Source organism: Ochotona princeps, chromosome 27, assembly GCF_030435755.1.
Source record: "Ochotona princeps isolate mOchPri1 chromosome 27, mOchPri1.hap1, whole genome shotgun sequence".
Classification (NCBI taxonomy): domain Eukaryota; kingdom Metazoa; phylum Chordata; class Mammalia; order Lagomorpha; family Ochotonidae; genus Ochotona; species Ochotona princeps.
The window spans coordinates 7,462,287-7,483,385 of record NC_080858.1 but is presented as its reverse complement, the minus strand read 5'-3'; the positions used below and the strand labels follow the sequence as shown (position 1 = coordinate 7,483,385).

The window sequence follows — 21,099 nt, the reverse complement described above, 5'->3', positions numbered from 1 at the left end:
GCTTTCACCCGTCAGTAGGCGGCTTTGATGTGTGCAGCGCCTTTCTACATGCCCTGTGCCAGGATCCTAGGGTATAGCCCTGCCTGAAGAAACGGGACCAAGAGCTCGCTTTTGATCTTCTCTTTGATTTGGGAGCTGCTTTAGCTTAATAAAGATTATGGACTGATTGATGGAGAGGTGGAGACGTGGAGAGAGGCAGAGCCCCTGCCTGTAGGTTTGCTCTTCAAAAGCCCGTGATGGAGCTTGAATGGCAGTGGACCAGGCCAACGCTGGGAGCTCAGGCCAGCTCTCCCACGTGGGTGGCATGAACCTAGTAACTAGAGCCAGCACCATTGCCTGTCAGGGTCCACATTAGCAGGCAGCTGGAGATGGATGCAGGTGTCTTAGTTGCCTTGTTTTTAAGCTCTGTGTTGGATGGTTGGGTTTTTTTTTCTATGTGTACACAGGTACTTATATTTTGTGAGGGGTTGGGGGGTTGGGTAGTAGAATAGGAAGAGCAGCCACCCACAGCCAGCACCTCCGTAGTTCTAAACTCGAATACACAATGCCTGATCTCTAAGGGGCAGAACTTGAACCAGGGAGCAGGTGGCTGCTTTGTGAATGTCTGTTAGATGCTGTATCTGAGTTAGTGTTCATGTTTGTCCCTGGGCCAAACAAGTTGTTTGAATGTCATCAGAAATATATCACGGCCAGCAGATGGGTGGTTGTCTATCTAGAGCATCAACTGGGTGTTTTAGGCCAGTTGCACTGTGGAAAGGTCTGGATGCTTGAAGTGTTGGCAGGGTTCCATTGGTCCAGGCTCCACCCCTTGGCTTGCCGGTGGCCCTCTTTCTCTTCTGTCTATGTCATCTTTCTTCTGTGTGCGCTTCTGCTCTGACTTTCCCTGTACAAGGACACCAATGGTGCTGGGTTAGGGTTCACGTCTGTGGCCTCCACTGAACATGATTTTCTGTCAAGGCCCCCTGTCCTACAGGGATCACATGATAAGGCGTGGGCCCTGAGGATGTCACCCTGCGAATTTGGTGCAGCCGTCCAGATGACCCCCGGGTGAGCCTGGGTACCCATTAGTCTTAGAACTCTAGCTGTGCTGGAGCTCTCATGTGATTGGGAATCTTTTCTCAGTTATTGCAGTGGGGGGCACCCTGTACGTGGGCTGAAGTCCCCCCAATACCGGACCCATCAGCGTTGCAATGTTGGCCATGCTGGGTTGCTGAGTCACAAAGCCAGAAGTGTTAGGTGAGAGAGAACCAGCAGGAGATCAGCAGGCCGAGCCCTGTGTAACACCTCCTGCGTTCCGAGGACATGAGATGCGGCCTGCTGTCTGCAGTGCTGCTCACGGGACCCCGGTCTGGGTGCCACCATCCTCATCTCGTCCACAGTGTCCCTGAGCACCGTGATCCACCGTGCAGGTTTATCCCAACAGCCTGCAGCTGCCTTGTGCGGCAGCTCGGCGGGATGCTAAGCAAGGCTGCCTGCAGTGATACTGGGCCTCAGGCCTTCTTATTTTTCTTATTTTTCCCTGGGCCCTCCCCCACTGGTAGGAGAGCATCTACCCAGACCCCTGCCTCTCTGCTGCTTCTTGGCTTCTGTCGTAGTTGCATGTCCCTTTTCTACTTTGAGACTTGCCCCAAGACTGCCGTTTGTTGATGTAATGGGAGATACTGTCCTAGGCACCTGCGCACTGAGGTGCGACCTGTGTTATGCCGCTCCTCCTCAAGCACATCAGATAGAATGAATGAATGCTTTGCTCTTCCGAAGTCAGTTTGTCTGCCCTTGGAACATTCTCTGTGCTGGCTGCATATGGGGACTTTCTGAAAGCTAAAAAACAAACAACAAACAAACAAAAAACAAACCCTGGAATGCTCCTGAACAGCCAGGTACAGCCTCAGCTCTTCTGCGCACATGGCCTTCCTGGGGTTTATACCCGGTTCCACTTCACTTCGAGAGAGCCACATTCTTATTTTGCTGCCAGACACATAGGCCACTGATGGGACGGGACAGTCATCTGCTTGTATGGATGCAAAGAGCAGGGGTGTCTATGGAATGTAATGCTCATTCTCTGGCAGGTGCACATTTCAACAGTGTAGGGAGCCAAACACACAACCTGGGATGCGATCCACCTTTCCCTTGTTGGCAGGGAGGGATTCTATTGTATTTTTTTTTAACTGAGCTATAACTGGTTTCACTTCAAAAGAGAATGGTTATATAATCAGATTCCCCAAGATCCCTTTGAAATAAGTATTTTTTGAATTATTTTTTAACAACTCCACAGTGACAGTTGCTGCTTACTTATTAAACTTGAATAAATTGGAAAATTCCATCCAAACTCAAAGGAAGAATAAATGGTATTAGCGGTATTCACTACAAGTTAACCAATTCCTCATTTCTACTCATTCTGTGTAAGTTAACTGTCTGAGAAGCCCATCTTGATTTGGTTCATTCCCCAGTGAACAGGTCATTTTTTTAAAGATTTATTTATTTGGAAGGCAGAATCAGAGAGAACAAAAGCAAGATCTCCCACCTGCTGGATCTTCCCTGAGAAGGTCACAGCATCTTGGGTTGGCCAGGCTGAGACCAGGCTCCCGGAGCTCCCTCCTGGTCTCCCACATAGATGTCAGGGGCCCAAGTACGTGGGCCATCTGCTGATACTTCCCCAAGTGCATAAGTGGGGAGCTGCAGTGGAAGTGGAACTGCTGGTATTTGAACCTCGCTCCCAAGGGAAGATATTTTTTTTTATGTGGTATTTTTTTCTGTGCTTTTTTTCCACCCAGATGTTCGGAATTTCAGTGTCACAAGCACTTAGATGAATATTGAGTTTGTTCCTCTGTTTTTGTTCAAACTCCTTCTCTGCTACATTTTTGGGTCTTGTGACTCCTTCAGGTGATGACGGTGACATCATCATCATTATTATTATTATTATTATTATTATTATTATTATTATTAACAGCTCTAGATCAGAGTGGGCTATGGAGCAGGAAGAGGTGGGAGCTATTCATTTTGAAGGTTTAGTTGTGAATAAACTAGATATGTAACTTAAGGGTGGCAGGGAATGTTTGGGAGGTTTTTGGTTTTGGCCAGAACTCTTAGGTCTGTGGGTTTTCTAACATTGTTCCTGGTTGGCCGGAAGGAGGCAGAGGTTTGAATAATGCTGCAGAAATAGGAAGGTAATTGAAAGGTTGGGTTGCACACAAGAATCAGAGCGGTGAGGCAGGTGTTTGGCTCATCTTGTGAAGAGCCCCATATTCCATGTCAGAGTGCCTGGGTTCCATCTCTGGCCTTCTGCTTCCCGTTAACTCAGACCCTGGGAAGCAGTGGTGATGGTTCAGATCGTTGGGTTCTTGCTGCCTACATGGGATTGAGTTCTTGACTCCTCGTAGCTTTAGCTGGTCCGTCATGGCCACTGACAGTCATTTGGGGCAGTGAACAAGTAAGTGAACAACACAGGCAGCTGAGTGTGCCTTGGGAGCCAAGCTGGAGGAGGGAGGGGTCTGCAGGATGGGCTTTGAAGTTCTGGGGGAGGTACCATCTGCAGCAGGCTGTTGAGGTTAGGAGTGGCCAGGAGCAGGAAGGGGAATATTTCCCAGGCGTCTCTAAAGAACAGGGGAAAGGCAGCAGGGAGGGGCCTCATGACGAAAGGAAGCGTTCTTGGGTAATGGTAGGCAGTGGGCGTTTCCAGTGAGACCAGCACAGCTCAGCTTGGCCCAGTGACATTAAGGGCTAGCTGAGCGGCTTGTTGGGGGGAAGGAAGCTTTTCACCCTGTGACAGTCCACGCAGAGACACCGATGGAAGGCAGGAATGGTGCTGAGACGTTCTGTCTGGTTGGCTGAACAGAACATCAACCCTGAGTGCCTTAATCCTTGCCTTGTTTTTGAAGTGAGCACTTTCCCTCCTGGCTCTCTCACCTGCCAGTGACATGCAGCAGCCAGTGCTGGGCCAAGCTGAAGCTAAGAGTGAGGGATTCCGTTTGGGTCCCCTGGGTGGGACCCGAGCACCTGGGCCGGCACCTGCTGCCTCCCACATCAGCAGGAAGCTGGAATTGAACACACAGCCTCTCCAGTTGGGTTCCCAACTGTCTCAAACATTTCTCAACTATCGTGTGTTGTTGTTACAGAGTCTTTTGCCATTAGAATGTATGTCTTATTAGAGAAACCACTTCTATTATTTTTTTCTTTTCCTCAGATACTTGTGCATTTTTCTTTTTTGCCGTACGCTCGTCTCTGAAAGTAATGCTTGGTATAAATCAGATCCTCAGTAAAGAAAGATTCAATCATTGCGTGAGCTAGAGCAGGGAGTGTGATCACTGGGACGGTCTTGGGATTGGCTCGAGGCCAGGACTGGAAAGCTGTTTTACAAGGAGCCAGGGGATGTGAGCACATCCGCCCAGCTCCAGTCCTGGCTTTGACTGGCCCATGAGTGAGAAAGACACCCGCTCTCATTGCAGTGGAATTCCTCAGGAGCAAGTGGGGGCCGGAGGCTGGTTTGCCCACTTGTGGCCTGGGCTGTCTGCCGTGTGCTCCTTCCGTGAAACTCCTTCTCCAGCGTTGCAACGAGCGCATTCACCTGTGAAACGTGAGCGACTCAAATCGTGCTGTGTCCCTGCTGAGTGATTCCCTCCTCTCTAACCGCACAGTGTTTCCATGAGCCTTTAAAAAATATATATATATATATATATTTTATTGGGAAGTCAGATATACAGAGAGGAAGAGAGACAGAGAGGAAGATCTTCCATCCATTGATTCACTCCCTAAGTGGCTGCAACAGCTGGAGCTGAGCCCATCCAAAGCCAGGAGCCAGAAGCTCTTCTGGGTCTCCCACACGGGTGCAGGGTCCCAAGGCTCTGGGCTGTCCTTGACTGCTTTCCCAGGCCACAAGCAGGGAGCTGGGTGGGAAGTGGGGCTGCCAGTATTGGAACAGGCACCTGTATGGGATTCTGGCACATGCAAGGCGAGGACTTTAGCTTCTAGGCTACTGTGCTGGACCCACCATGAGCCTTTTCTAATCTCCATAGTTAACAAGGTGGAGAGTGTGTCTTGCCCTCGCAGTGGCATCCATTCTAACACAGGATGAATAGGTTTTGTTACTCTAGCTGTGTCACAGTAGATCAGAACTCCCCTTTTGTTGCTGTGATGTGGTGTAGGGCATGCAAGCAGTTGACACGAATATGCAACTGACATTCACTGTATGCCACCAGGGATGGATCTTCTGTCACTGGTTCTCAGCTGGACATCGTGGTCATCAGTGCTAACAGCCTCCCCCTTTGGCTACTGAACTATTTTGATCCTTTTATAGTGCTTGGAGAGAGCGGACCAGGGCCTCACTTCCCAGTTGGCGGGATTTCCTTCCCACTGAGTTGCCTCTCTGCTGCCCTCAGCCGTGGCTGCGGTTTCCAGTCTCCTTGGTGTCTGCACCTGCTCCCAGCATGCCTGTCTAGTGTGTGCTGTGGACCACAGCTGCCTGAACCATCTCCGGCAAAGGGATCATTTGCCTCTTGGTTCTCCTTTCTCCATCCTGGATTGATTCTCCTTGTAGAATTCAACAAAAAATTAACTCCAGATTGCCAGCGCATCGTGGCAGGCTTTCAGTCAATATATTTCTAAATAAATAAACAACTATGCATGTATGTATATATGTGTGTATGTAAGAGAGTCAGTGGAGACCCTGGTCAGTAATGGTGATGACTTGAGAAACTGGGTCCCTGCCAGCCACTTCGCAGCCCTGGATTGCGCTCCCAGCTCTGGGTGCAGCCATTGTGGGCCTCTGGATCTCGAATTATGGATTGGGAAGCTCTATCCTTCCTTTCCTCGCCCTCTCAAATCAATGCGTAAATAAATCTCTAAGTGCTAAAACAATCCCACAATGACCCATCCATGACTGTGTGCTCTTATTTCCAATGGTATCATCCATATTAGACTTGACGTCCCATTTTGACCAATGAAAAACCTTATAACATTAAAAAAAATTTCTCACATTTCTAGTCTTTTCTGTTTTGAATATTTGCCCTGTCTCCAATCTTCATTTCTGACGATTTTGCCCTTCTCAAGAGATTGTGAATTTTCTGGGGGACGTAAGAGCGTTTGGAGGTGCAGAGTCTGAGCTTGTGGAGCGGGGAGCTATGGCCAGGGCAGTGCAGCCAGCCAGCAAGGGAGACGAGCTGGGCATCGGCCTCTGCAGGCGTCTGCTGACCTAGGGGCCTAGTGCTTGAGCTTCAGAGGGAGAGATTTCTCAAGTGAAAACCTGCGTTGTGCCTCGGGCCTGTTTTTGGATCGCAGGTAAGAGACGGAGGCGTAGGGAGTGGAATGCTGCCTTTATTTTCCTTGGAAGCCATTTCTGCCTCATCTGGACCAGACATGTTGTCCCAAGGAGAAAAGGCTGTTCTCTTGCAGGAACTGTGCCAAAAAAAAAAAAAAAAAAAATCTCTGGAACAACAGCCGAAATTATTTTTTTTGTGCAAAAGTATGTGTATATATTTTGTAATCAGGCATGTGAGGATTCTTTACAACGTTCCTGAGAAAATGTGTGTTAGGAAACAGCTTTGCAGAGGATCCGAAAATTCTTTTTGTACCATGGAGGCAAACAGGCGAAATTGTCATTTGGGATGCCCCATCTCGCACCGGAGGTCCTGGCTCTTGTTCTTGGCTCTGACGCCTCTTTCCACCTTCCTGCTGATACGCAGAAGTGCCAGGCTAGGTGGTTGAGTCTGTCTCCCACGTGGGGCTTTGGGATTGTGGTTCCCAGCTCCTGGCTTTGGCCTGGCCCAGCTGTAGCCATTGCACGTATTTGGGAGAGGAATTGCGGGGTGGGAGCTCCCCCTACATGTGTGTCTTTGTCTCAAATAGGCAATGACTGTTTCTAACCTTAGAATTATGTTAGCACAGTGTTTGAGGGCCTCTTGTAATCCCCTGGAGGATTTGCAAAAGCACAGCTCACTGGCCCCTGCCCCTGGGGTTTGGCATCCCATGGATCTGGGGTGTGGTCCCAGGGATGGCATTGCTAACCAGCTCCCCTGGATGTAGCTGCTGTCCCTACACCTCCCAGCCAGTGTGGACCCCCACCCCTCCCTGACCGTCCTGGTCCCCACGCTGGGCATGTCTTTAGGACAGTTATGTATCTGTTCTAAGATTGCATTGGCGTACACATTGGAAAGCACTGAGCTGATTTGTTAACCTGGTGACAAGTCTGCAAATACATTCTGTCTCTTGTAATGACCACGGGTAACGGAGCATCCCCGGCAGCCCAGTGGACTGTGCGTGAGCATTCTCCCTTGCCTCTAGGGAAATCCGTCTTTCAAGTATCTTCCTTAATCTCAGTGTGTTGATTCTGTCTTGGGTGAGATGTCTGAAGTTCATTTTCAAATCCAGAGATGACCAATGCTATTTTTAACTCAGGTTTAAAACATACTTGCTGATCTCCTTCAAGACTTTCTTTTCTTCTTCGCTCAAAGACCGGTGGCTTGCCTGACCTAAAACCTCCACTCATCAGCAGCTCTGCAAAAAGCAGTGATTTGCTGCCAGACCTTGAGCCACCACACCCATTGCTGGAACTTTCCATGATATTTCCCTTCCTTCAGAACTGCTTTAAATAGGTCCCAAGCAAGTTTGCAATACATGGCTACTTCAGACGTTCGCGGGAAGTGGAATTAAGAGGTGGCCTATTTTTGTGCATGAAATTGAAAGCCATTCATAAAAGATTTTTAAAAATTAATGGAAAATGCATGTTATGCAAAAATACACATAGATTTCAAATGATTCTGTGCCCCAAAAAAAGCTTTCTAAAAAAATCATTTTATTTATTTGAAAGGCAAAGTTGCGGAGAGAGGGAGAGACAGAGAGAAAGGTCTTCCTTCTCCTGGTTCACTCCCCAAATGGCTGACTGCAAGTCAAGTTGAAGCCAAGAGCTCAAAGCTCCTTCTGGGTCTCTTACATGGGTGCCAGGATCCAAACCCCTGGGCTGTCTTCCTACTTCCCCAGGCATGTTTTCAGGGAGCCGAGTCAGAATTGGAGCTACCAGGACTTGCACTGCCACACATATTGGATGCTGGCACTTTGGTGGCTTAACCCACTACACCACAGTGCTGGCCTCTAAACTTATCTTTTTCCATACATATGTTTGCCAGTAATTTACGATTAAGCAGTTTTTGGGTAAATGTTATGCTTTGAACATGTAGCCAGACACTAATAGCTTTTTCCTAGTTAAAGAGCTTACATGGGATTGACGTCGGCATTTCAGTGCTTCTCAAGTTTGGAAGGCGATCAGTTAGTCTGATGGATTTCGACAAAAGCACATACTGCCGTGGCCAGTACCACAGGCAAGATACTGAGCGGAGTCCCCAGGGTCCCCATCAGTCGTTTCTTGGTTGCTTCTTCTTCAGTGTCGTGTGCAAGAGACCCAAACAGTAACCGATCCCCTGTTTGTGGCTGCTGCTGCTTGCCATAATGCTGCATGTGTCATTTGGTGAAACAGTAATCCATTGTGTTAGAACAGTCCCCCATTTCTATTCATTAGCTGTGTCAGGGACCCCAGGAAGTCTTCCTCTTGGGAAGTACATTGAGGGTCTGTAAGAAAATGTTTGACAGCATGAATTTCCTAAAGCCTTTATATTTAGCCTTTCCATTTTTTAAAAATACTTCAACCACACCCTGAAAATTAACTTAGCTTTATCAACGCACATGCTGTCTAAATTAAGCTGCATCTAAAATAGCTCAAGCCAGGGACAAGGCAAAATGTTAATAAATATGGACCTTCTCTTCTTAGTACCCCACCACTTCTGTTTGTAGTTCTTACTCTCACGTGTATTTCTTTAAAAATCCACCTGAAGTTTATTGAGACTTATTTTGTGGCTTCACATCCATGACTTGTCCTGGTAAATGTAACATATGGACATTATAAAGTAATGTGTATCTTGCTGTTGTGTGTTTTGCTGTGTAAATTCAATTATGTCAGGATGGTTGATAGTGTTGCTGATGTCTTGTGCGTTACTGGGATCTTCCTTACCTGTCTGAAAAGGAGAAATGGTGGCGTGGCCACGCGGAGCGAAAAGGGGAGGACAGTAGGCTTATATCCAGTCCTGTCAACTGATCACACTGATCCAGTTCCAATCCTGATCAGAATAGATTCATTAGGTTTTACCTCGTAGATTCTGAGGATGAGTTGCTGTTTGCAGAGACATTTCTGTTTGCTGGTGTTCCCTATTAACTGTTTTCATGATCAGGCATTCCTCTTTCTAGTAGCATATCTTGATTTGAAGCTGTTTGTGTGTGTTATTATCACCATGTCCCGTGCTTACCATGTATAAGAACGTGTGGGAGAGGATTTCAGAGAGTTGGTAGAAAGTGGATTGGAATGGTGCATGGAAAACGTTGAGAAAAGGAGAACAGAATGACCTTCATCTGCTGGTTCACTCCCCACATAGCTACAGAGACAAGAGCTGAACTGATCTGAAGCTTTCTTCCAGGTCTGCCATGCGGGTACAGGATCCCGAGGACTTGAGCCATCCTATGCTGCTTTCCCAGGCCACAAGCAGGGAGCAGAATGGGAAGTTTAGCTGGCACCCACATGGGATGCTGGCGCTTGAAGGTGGAGCATTAGCCTGCTGAGCCACTGTGGCCGATCTTTCATGCTTTTGAGACCAAAGAGAATGCCATCCACTTGATCATGACATTTGGGGCCTGCACACTTTTCCGCTTAACCCCCTGTGTCCTCAGTTTTCTCATTTTGAGTTTTCCAAATTGAGGTGTGATTGTGAAATATGTGCCCCAGCTCTCTGAACCATGCACTGAGTGGAGAGGAAACTTTTTAGGTCGATGACTTAGCTTGGTCACTCCTCAGTTTTAGTGTGATGGTGAAGACATGTCTGGAATATTTCTGCACAGTAGAGTTTCCACATGAAATGGTAGCGGTACGTTGTATCTTCCAACGTGAATAAAGTTCTAAAGTCTTTTTAGCCAAACTGCGAAACCCGAGTGTGGCCCTCCTGTGTTTTGAAGTGTTTTCCCTCGTAGCTCCTTGCAGCCCTCTCTGTGGCACTTACCAGGATGAACGCATAGCAGAAAAGTTGTCCAGGAAGCCACTGCCAGGGCTCTAAGTGGATTGGCGGAAATAAAACGGGGTGCACATACTGGCTGCTTGGAAACGGGGAGCAAAGGTTCCTGTGCGACAGCTGCCGTTGGCACCAGGTGTTTGCCCCATCACAGGGTCGGCTATGTGGGATGACGCCTCGTCCAGGCCTGCCGGGAAGGTCTGCCTGAAACATCTATGCATTACTGTTGAAAAATCACATCATCTCGACGTCTCCCTGTTCAGAACCAATTTTTACTTTTTTTTGGTTTTATTTGAAAGGCAGATTTTACCGAGAGAGGAGAGAGAAAATAAGAGAACTTCTTCCATCTGCTGGTTTACTCCCCAGATGGCCACAACGGCCAGAGCTGGGAACCAGGAACCTCTTCCAGATCTCCCGTGTGAGTGCAGGGGTCCTAGCACGTGGGCTGTCCTTGCTGCTTTCCCACCCATAAGCAAAGAGCTGGGTCGAAAGTGGAGCAACCAGGGCATGATTCCATGCCCGTAGGGACACCAGTGCCACCGTGTGGAGGATTAACGCACTGTACCACCACATAGCCCATTTTTCTTGCAGGCATAGTTTTGATACACAGAAATTCACTCTTAGAGAGGAGGTCAGGTAGACCTGAGTTAAAAAAAAAAAAAAAAGAAAACGGGTGTTTGCTGTATTTACTTGCTGTGTGTCCAAGCAACTATCAGACATCTTTTATCCTTATTTATAAAATGAAATTGAGCTGATTCATTTTATTAGGGTTATCGTCATCATGATTAGGGCTTATGGGTAACTGATGTACATCTGCCAGGACTGCTTCCTGGTAGTTCTCTCTGTGATGCTGTTGCTGCAGTGTGGAAGAGCAGTAGGTGAGTGTGTGTGTGCGCACATGCTTGTATGTTTGCACAAGGCAAACTGAACAAAGCGCAGGTGAGAGACACAAGGAGAGAGTTGTGTCCATAGAGAAGGTACACTGTTCTCCTAAACAACAGAACGTAAGAACTCGATTCATTCTTTTGGAAGGCGGAGTGGCAGGGAGAGAGCTTCCCTCTGCTGGGTCACTCCCCAGACTTCCACGACAGCTGTGGCTGGGCCAGGCTGCAGCCAGGAGCTCAGAATCCCATTTGGTATCTCATGTGGGTGGCAGGTGACCAAGCACCTGAGTCATCTTCTGGTTTCCCAGGCACATTAGCAGGAAGTCGGGTCAGACACGATGCAGCTGAGACTAGAACTGGCACTGTGAGGTGGAGTGCCAGTGTTGCCGCTGCCGCTGAATGGGCTGCACCGCCATGATGTCCCCTGTAAGAACCATTTATGTAGCAAGTACTTGGAGTTGAGTATCGTGGTAATCTAGAGAGGATTTAAAGTGTGCAGGAAGATTGCACAGTTTATGTGCAAGTACCATGCCTCTTTATAAAGAGGACTGACTATCCAGTTAATGTTACATGAGGGTTGATTCTGAAACCTGACTCAAGTATATGTTAGTGAGCCCTCAGAGAGAGAGAGGGGGCCAGAAAAGCAAATTTAAGAGATCAGAGATTGGGTGGGGCTGAACTGGGAGAAGGTGTTGGCCACCCAGCACCCTCCGTGGCCCTCAGCAGGCTTCCCCAGCCTTCCTTGAGGCTGAAGCTCCGGATGATGGAAGTCAGAAATGATACAGATAATCTGTCCCATATCTGCATGCCTGGTCCTGTTCCTGACTCCACATGCCTGGTCCTGCCCCTGAGTCCTCGTGCCTGGTTCTGCCCCCGAGTCCTCGTGCTTGGTCCTGCCCCTGAGTCCTCGTGCCTGGTCCTGCCCCTGAGTCTGCGTGTCTGTCCTGCCCCTGAGTCCTCGTGCCTGGTCCTGCCCCGGAGTCCGTGTGTCTGTCCTGCCCCTGAGTCCATGTGCCTGGTCCTGCCCCTGAGTCCGCGTGTCTGTCCTGCCCCTGAGTCCGCGTGCCTGGTCCTGCCCCTGAGTCCGCGTGCCTGGTCCTGCTCCTGAGTCCCTGTGCCTGGTCCTGCTCCCGACTCCAGCTTCCTGCTGATGAAGCTCCTGGATGTAACAGAGATAGCTTGAGTACTTAGATCCCTGCTATGTACCTGGGAGACCCGGCAGGAGCTCCCAGATCCTGGCTTTGGTTCTGGCCCAGCCCTGTGGCTGGCATTTGAGGGGTGAGTCAGCTGCTGGGAGATTTCTTTCTCTCTGTCTCAATTAAATACCTTTAAAAAAAAGATTTATTTTATTTTTATTGGAAAGTTGGATATACAGAGAGGAGGAGAGACAGAAAGGAAGATCTTCCATCTGTTGGTTTACTCCCCAAGCTGCCACAACGGCCGGAGTTGAACCCATTCAAAGCCAGGAGCCAGGCGCCTCCTCCAGGTCTCCCATGCAGGTGCAGGGTTCCAAGGCTTTGGGCCGTCCTCAACTGCCTTCCCAGGCCACAAGCAGGGAGCTGGATGGGAAGTGGGACTGCCGAGATTAGAACCAGTGCCCATATGGGATCCTGGCGTGTGTGTGTGCAAGGCCTTCGAGGACCTTAGCTCTAGGCTATTGCGCCAGGCCCTTAAATACCTTTAAAAAATAAAGTATAGCTTAGAAAACATTTTCCTGAATTCTAAACACCTAGAGCTGAGCCTGATTTTGTTAGTTCCGATCCAACATGCGGTATGCTTCAGCTTGCGGAAGATCCCATTCCAGCAGCTCCAGCACGTGTGACATCCTCTGTGTTGAAGAGTTACAGTTTGCGGCCGAATTAGCAAACCCTCTCAGCACCTTGCATCACTGACAAGATGTAAGGACACCGCCATCTGTTTTTCGTTTCAGATCTTGGCTGCGGTTTGCCCTCGACACCCAGGAAGATGATGAGTGACGCCAGCGACATGTTGGCCGCGGCCCTGGAGCAAATGGATGGCATCATAGCAGGTACCCCGTGCCCTCCGAGGTGCCCTCTGAGGTGGGGTGGGGGCGGGGTCCACTGCGGCACTCCCTGGCTGTCCGCTTTCTTCCTTCCATCCACTCTCCCTGTGGTGCCTTTAGGCTCTCTGTGGGTTCAGATGCCTTTTTCTCTGTTGTTCTTCCCCGCCAGATTTATTCTCAAACTTCATTTTTAAAAAAAAAAAATCTGAAAACTTCCAGTTCCATCCTAGGTGTTTTTAGCCAAGGATTAAAACAAAACTCAATCCTGCATCTCCAACAATTCCGATGTCATGGTTTGTGGCCTAGACTCTGAGGGACCGCGGCATGTGCCATGTGGTAAACGTTATGGCGTCAGCTCTGCTGAGTGAACGAGCCCGTGCTGTGCCATTTCCAGCTCAGCACGTAACTCCTTTTCGGGGACTTCGGTGACGTGTGGTCTCTGAACCTGAACTCTCCTGCCAACTGCCAGACCAACCACACGCCAAAGGCTGTCACCATTTACCTTTACCGCGGCCCTGACCTCTCTGTGGGAGCTGGGCCATCGGTAGTGTTCTCCCTTCTTTGTCCTGATTGTTCTCGCCATGGCTGCATCAGTTTACAACCTCTGGGATACTTTTTTTTTTTTTTTTTTTACCATACATCCTCTTGCTCAGGGGTTGGCAGTGTGACACCATGGGCAAACCTGCCATTGGCAGCACCAGCATCCCATATGGTGCCGATTCTTGCCCCGGCTGCTGCACTTTCAATCCAGCTTCTTGTTTAAGTCCTTGGAACCTTGCACCCTCATGGGAGAGCCAGAAGAAGCCCTCTGGCTCCTGGCTTCAACCTGGCCCAACTCTAGTCATTGTGACCATCTGGGGAGTGCACCAGCAGGTGGAAGACCTCACTGTCTGTTTCTTTCCCTCTGTAACGCTGAATTGCAAAGAAATAAAAATAAGACCTTAAAGCAACTAGATCTCACCCCGTCTTCCCGCCCCAGGTTCGAAGGCTCTGGAGTATTCCAATGGTCTCTTTGACTGTCAGTCCCCCACGTCCCCATTCATGGGGAGCTTGCGAGCGCTGCACCTGGTGGAGGACCTGCGCGGCTTGTTGGAGGTGATGGAGACGGAGGAGAAGGAGGGCCTGCGGTGCCAGATCCCAGACTCCACTGCGGAGACACTCATCGACTGGCTGCAGAGCCACTTGGTGGGTGTCCGGCTGTCATGCCCGCCAGGCTGAGGACCGGCTACTGCTTATTCCAACCTCTGGATCCTGGGAATGGCTGATTAGAACCAGTGAGGGGACGGGAAATGATGGGGCAACAGGTTTGCCCCCTTTTGACTTAAAGATAATTTTTTAAAAAATGGGCACATAACATTTGTGGGTGCTTCTGGGTGCCAGTTTGATAAATGACAAAATGTATCATGATTGAAGCAGCATTTCAGACATTTGTCTTTCCGTGTGCTGGGGCTCATCTGGCTAATTGGAAAGAACACCTGGCTACATTGCTGCTGATTTTCTTTATCCGTCTATGCTGTCGAACTCTACAACTGGTCCCTCCTGGCTATGGTGCCCGTTTCCCGCTGTCTCTCTGCGCCTTCCCTCTCCCCACTCTTCCCCACTGTTGGAGACCTCTGTTCCTGCCTCAGCTTTCACAGATGAGAGAGAACATGCGTGTTGACCCTCCCGGGCTGAGCTGCTTCAGGAAGCCTGGCAGGCCATAGGGGCGCTGTTTGGGAAGGTGTTGTCCTTATCTGACTGTGAGTATGGGTAGGTCTCCCAACCCTGCCCGCTCAGTTGGTCTGGCCCCAGATTGTGCCCAAACGACCTACAGTGACCGACAGCCTAACGGGTGGCCCTGTAAGGGGCAGAACCTTGCATGTTGTAAAAGTTTCTTCAGAAATGAGAGGACCCCAGGCAGGATGATCTTTTAGCATGTGTGGGTAGGGAACTGTCTAGATTGCTGGCATGGTTGGTGTGAGGCGCCACCTAGTGGCGAATGGCAATCATTTCCATTCTGGTGTTGGAGCTAAGGCGTAGCTTCCGATCTCAAGTTCACTGGCCAGGTGGCCTCTTTGCAGGTCCTTCTCCAAACTGAATGAAAAGGCAGAGCTGCCCTTTCTGTGGGCACCCCAGTGAAAGGCCTAGTCTCAATAGATGGTGAACACGTGCATTCTGGGGAGTGTCACAAATGTGAAAGGATACTCCACGTTAATATACTTATTTACAAATATCAGTGGAACTGTAATGATGGAATTCAGGTCTGTGTTTGGACCTGGGAGAGAAATGAAAGCTTTTTGCTCCCGGGGAGCTTATTAGCACATTGTACAGCCAAACATCCTTGTGCAAGAATGTTGCTGTAGGTATTGTGCCGGTGTGCCTGACAGCCCATGCCAGCCATTTTCCCACTTGAAAGGTGCATTGCATGTTTACTGGTATAACTTCTGAGCCCCTTGGGAACTATATCAGGTGTATCTGAGCTTTTAGGAAAGGCACCTTCAGATTTCCCTTTGCATTGAAGCCCTGTGTTTTGTTGTTTTTTTTGATTGCTGTTGTTTTTCCTGCCCAGCTTGTGATATTTGTAAATCTCAGAAATGACCAGGGAAACTGAAGTGAGTGGGAAGTTAGACCAGGGATTCCAGTCAATCCTGGGAAAGCAGCAGGTATCGCACCAGGTGGGGTCCCTGGCAGGAAGGATGAGGCGGCCCTGTCTCTGGCTTCCAGCCTGAAGGTGGTGTCTGCTCTTTCCAGTTGAACCTCGGCCAGCCTATTAAGCCATTGTGGATTCCAGCTGACTCTTACTTCTGTTGTCTTTGAGTGCAGAATCAGGAAATTCCTTTCTGATCGCATCGTATGTTGTTCTGAACTATTTAAATGGGATCTTGAGAAACATATCACATATATTACTGTGTTACAAAATGACATTGTTTTGTTTTCTGCTTTCTCTACATTTTTTTAACTTTTTTTCTTTTTAAGAAAAATTTGTTCGTTTATTGCAAACCGTTATATATAGAGAATGAAGCGTAAAGGAAGAGAGAGAGAGATGAGGGAGAGAGAGAGATCGTCCATCTGCTAGCTCACTTCTGGGATGAGCTTCATCCAGGTCTCTCACGTGGTTGGCATGGGCCCAAACGACTGGGCCATCTTCTCATCTTGTACTGCTTGCCCCATGCCATTGGCAGGGGAGACGAGGTGGAACACGCAGAATGGGAATTTCTGTCCATATGGGATGCCAACATTGCAGGCGGCACTTTTACCCTCTAAGCCACAACGCCTGCCTTTCTTTTAATATTTTAAAATTTATTTTCATTTTATTTGAAACGAGGGAGAGAGAAAGAAAGAGAAGGAAATGATGGAGAGAGACAGAAAACAGATGCTTCATCCACATATTTACTTCCCAGACACTTGCAACAGTAAGAGTTGGGCAAAAAAATCAAGAACAGGAAACTCCATGTGGGTTTCCCAAGCGGGTAGCTGGGGCACAAGCAGTGGAGCCACCACCTCCAGTGTCCCTGGGTGTGCATCAGCAGGAAGCTGGATGAGAAGCAGAGCCAGGACTTCAATCTGGCCGAAGAGAGGACATGGGCCTTGTTACGGCTACACTGAACACTTGGCCCTCCGAGTCCTCTCCGACATGCTTTCATGGTTGCCTATATGGTAGCTGAGCGGGGAGAGGGGGGAGCTACTTCCTTTCTCAGTGTGTCCTTCCCTGGGTATTTGTCCTGTGCGTGTATGTTTCTATGACTTATACAAGGGAGGCGGGAGGTGGATGGCAAAGAGGGAGCTGCCATGCCATGTGTGCAGTGGGGTTCCAGGGTAATGCTAGTCTACGGTTGTGCCCAGGGGGCGGAAGAGAACACTGCACAAACAGAACAAGGCACGGGTGAGTTCAAGACAGGCGGTGATAAGCATGGCTGGGCAGTGCTCCCAGGAGGAGTCCCTAAGGACTAAGTGTTTAAGCTTTGGAGGAAAGAGAGATTTCAGAGAGTCCAAGCTCTCAAGATTGATCAGTACCTTGGAGGCTTGAGTGGGCAGAAGGAAGCATAGGCTAAAAGGGACTCATGCTGCTTCCCACCCAATGTTGGGCATTTGTGGTCCTCAATGTGAAACTTGGCAGGGGAGGTGATGGGAATGGGAATGCATCAGAGGTCATGGCCACCATCTGCCACCAGCCTTGTGGCACTGGAGACTGATGTTGGCCCCGATGCCACACGCTGAAGCTTCCTGTGCGCAATGTGTTGGCTGTGAACAAGGACCATCACTAGGCACTGTTCCTTTTGGGTCCTGAGATCCGCACAGCGAAGACGGAGGTGAGCTTAGCGAAAGCCTGACCAGCTGCTGGGTGTGCCTGGCTCACCACCTCTTCGGAGCTGATGGGAGCCAGGCTGTGCTCCTGTGCTTTCCGGGAATGACAGCGACACTGCAATGCATTCAGGTTCTTGGATTAAAGACGGATGCAGCTTGACTTACACTGGTTCTGCAGCGGGTCCGCCTCACCCAGCTCGTTTGCTCTTTCAGACCAATGGACACCTCCCTGGCAATGGAGACGTGTATCAGGAAAGGCTGACACGCTTGGAAAACGATAAAGAGTCTCTCGTTCTTCAGGCAAGTGATCTTTAGACATCCCATTTCTCCGGGTTGTACTCACAGACTACCCTACCATGGCAGCCAGCCAGTAATAGAATAAGTGCCAAGGGTGCCCAGTGGGGGAGTGATGAGGCCTGGGGCACAACCAGGATGTGCACAGCCGGTCTGGGGCGGGGAGACATCCTCTCACTGCCTTCTCTCACTCTGCGTGCAGGTGAGTGTGTTAACAGACCAGGTGGAGGCTCAGGGCGAGAAGATTCGAGACTTGGAGTTCTGCCTGGAGGAGCACAGAGAGAAGCTGAACGCCACCGAGGAGATGCTGCAGCAGGTGGGTCCGGAGGCCGCCCCGCAGGCGTCCCTGGCCCAGCGTTCACTCCGACGCAGCAGTCGGCTTTGTGACTCCCGTAAGCTGGCACCGCAGGCAGCACAGACCTAAGGTTGCAGGATCTGCTCACACATACACAAGTTCTAGTGTTGCGTGTGCCCTGAAGCTCGTTTTGGTTTTTTTCCTGGTGCTTGCCTGGCTCCCAAAGTGTGCCGGGAGCGTGTCCGTGAGCGTGTGCGTGATGTGTGCGCAGGCGTTCCTTCTGCTCACGGGCTGACAGTCCTGCTCCTAGTCCTGTTGAAGTGCGTGTCCTGGAGGCTGTTCTTCACTGCGTCCTCTGCGTGAGGGTCGCTGTGTTGTGACTGCAGCCACACACGAGCTGCTGCTGGTGACGCATGTCCGACGCCCCTCCGCCCTCACAGGAGCTCCTGAGCAGGACTGCTCTCGAAACCCAGAAGCTGGACCTGATGGCAGAGATTTCTAACCTGAAGCTGAAACTCACGGCGGTGGAGAAGGACAGGCTGGATTATGAAGACAGGTTCAGAGACACAGAAGTAAGTGGCGCCGTCTCTCTCTCTCTCTCTCTCTCTCTCTCTCTCTCTCTCTCTCTCTCTCTCACACACACACACACACACACACATTCTCAGAGTTGGGCCTTGAACCCAGGCTCTATGACACGGGATTCAGTCCTCCCAAGCAGGCTCTTACCCGCAGTGGCAAACACCCACACCCCGCTCCGCTATTGCACACCTGCCTGCGCTTTATCTGTCACCTGAAGAGACATGTTTTTAATCTGACACCAGGGCTCTTAAAACAGGACTCAGAAAGCTACCGAGGTGTCTTTGAAATTCTCGCTTTTGTTTTTTCTGTAGAAGCCCAGCCCCATAGTTTCATGATTTCTCTCTTTCTGTCCCTCCTCTGGGGACCCTGACAGAGCTCAGTCCACCCGTGGACCACAGGGCAGGGACCACGAGGACACTGCCTGCGCTTGACTCCGTGTAGAGCCCATCTTCCCTGCACAGCTGCAGGGCTGCAGGTGCTCACCAAACATTTGAAGCTGTTCAAGTAGATGCGTGGTGATGTGGGGGCAGGGGGAACATCCTGGAGCATGCCAGCATTTCGTCTCAGACTTTTTTCTTTAATATTCACCTGTGTCGCTCATGCCATCCTAGGCCAAGTGAGCTGGGCATCAAGCCAGCAGTGCCCCCCAGGCCTGCTGATTGTGTCATAACCGTTCAGCCCCATCAGTAGAGTGCGATAGGCCTGTGGTCTGAGAGAATGGGAACTTTGTGACATACGACGATAATTAAAATCTTCTTAGAATTAAAACTGAATAGGATCATGTTCCCTATTGTTGTTGTTGTTGTTTGTTTAATAGAATTAAATTTTGTCCTGGCTATTTCATTTTAACTGTAAGAACAGTGTTTTTTTTTTTTTCTTCAAACTGTGCTTTAAATGTTTGTGAAGCAACGTGACTAGAACTATATAAAATTGTTTTAATGATTTTATAACTTCTTTTTAAAGATTTATTTTTATTTTTATTGGAAAGTCAAATATGCAGAGAGGAGGAGAGACAGAGAGGAAGATCTTCCATCCGATGTTTCACTCCCCAAGTGAGCCGCAACGGGCTGGTACGTGCCAATCCGATGCCGGGACCAGGAACCTCTTCCGGGTCTCCCACGCGGGTGCAGGGTCCCAAGGCTTTGGGCCATCCTCGACTGCTTTCCCAGGCCACAAGCAGGGAGCTGGATGGGAAACAGGGCCACCGGGGTTAGAACCAGCACCCATATGAGATCCTTGCCTGTGCTAGGCTACTGTGCCAGGCCCTGATTTTTATGACTTCAAATTTACTTGTATGCAAGTGAAGTTAAAGAGCTTCTGATTTGATTATTGTTTGCAGTTCTTGCCTAGTTTCTGTGGTCTTTTTATTTGCTGAACTCTTTTGAGCAGGAGCTTTCATCTGCTGGTTTCTCCTCTGACTGGCTGTAATGGTGGGCTGGATTGGTCCAAAGTCAGGAGCCTGGAGCTTCTCCCAGGGTCTCCCATGTGGGTGCTGGCCCCTATTTCTGAATTCTTTGTGAAATAGAGCCCTGAGGTACTTTAATGTAAATTAAAAATATTAATAAAAGTGAATAAATAGAATATTAAGTAAAAAAATACAGAACAATAGTTTGGCACCCATCCAAAAATAAACAAGAAAATGTTTTCCTGACTGCTTGCTTGCATTTAACATCATTTAACTTTGTCCTAGAACTTCAGATTTTTGGGGGAAGCTGATTTCTGAGGACTTGCTGGGATGGGAAGGAATGAGGAGGAAAGCTTGGAAGGTCCGTTCAGTAGGGTCCACGGACAGGAGGTGGTTAGTACTGTCCCACAGTGCCCCCTTCCGGTACGGACACAGATACCAGCGCCGAAGTTGCTGGTGGTTGCCTGGAAGAGGAATTTTTCCTTTTCAAAGAGACTGAGCTTCTGATAAGAAATTAAATTCCATTAAATTTTCTTCTCGTTAAGGCACTACTTCCAAAATTTCCAACATGAGCTCTCATGGGAATATTTGACTTCATCCAGGTTGGAAATCCCTGGTTAAAAAACATTGTGACAGAAGAGATTTGGGGTAGTTTTCTTAAATAGGAAAACCAACCCAGTTTATGAAAATTGCATTTTTCTCTAAATATCTCTTCCCCTTTGCAAGTCAACAGTGTTTCCAAAACAAGAGGTAAAACACTGCGCAACTGATAACAGTGAGAAACAGGAAAGTACGTGCTGATACAGGAAGACCACCAGGGACTCGGAAACACGGTTAACTCAGAGAAGTGCGAGGGGCAGCTCTCGTTTGAACTTGGACTCTGAACTCGCCAAGCAAGGGTTTTTAGATCGTCAAGTTGTTGTTGGTCTCATTCAGTAGAGGAGAAAGCATCTCCTTGCACTAAAGCTTTATAGGAATATTAAAAATTATGCAACCATGGCAGATAGCTGTATCTCCTGTCTTTCAAGAGATGGTGATTTAAATGCCCGTGGGCTTCTCTGGGAAGTGCGTTTCACTGCAGCTTTCCTTTTGCGAGCCTCTGCAACTTGAATCTTTACGCTCTGGAGTTTTGAGCTACCCATGTTCACAAAGTTTTATTTCCGGTAGCGTTGTCGTGTCTTTCCCTCTGATTCCGCTCTGTGGAGTTTAAATTTGTGACTTGTTGTTGTCACAAGTGTCTTGCCAGGGCCCGTATCTGGGTTCCAGTTGGAGACCCTTGGTTTAAAAGGTTTAAAGAT

The 21,099-nt window shown here is 49.1% G+C and overlaps 1 protein-coding gene across 9 annotated transcripts in view; it reads left to right on the top strand.

Moving 5' to 3' along the window:
• PPFIBP1 (PPFIA binding protein 1) overlaps positions 1-21,099 on the top strand; it is a 129,881-nt gene that overhangs the window by 74,621 nt on the left and 34,161 nt on the right. For all 9 annotated transcript variants that reach the window (XM_058655736.1, XM_058655733.1, XM_058655732.1 and 6 more), the window contains 5 exons: positions 12,852-12,950; positions 13,924-14,129; positions 17,442-17,528; positions 17,725-17,838; positions 18,258-18,389. In XM_058655736.1, the coding sequence (XP_058511719.1) occupies positions 12,887-12,950; positions 13,924-14,129; positions 17,442-17,528; positions 17,725-17,838; positions 18,258-18,389 (603 nt within the window). In that variant the 5' untranslated portion in view covers positions 12,852-12,886. The remainder of the gene's footprint in view (positions 1-12,851; positions 12,951-13,923; positions 14,130-17,441; positions 17,529-17,724; positions 17,839-18,257; positions 18,390-21,099) is intronic.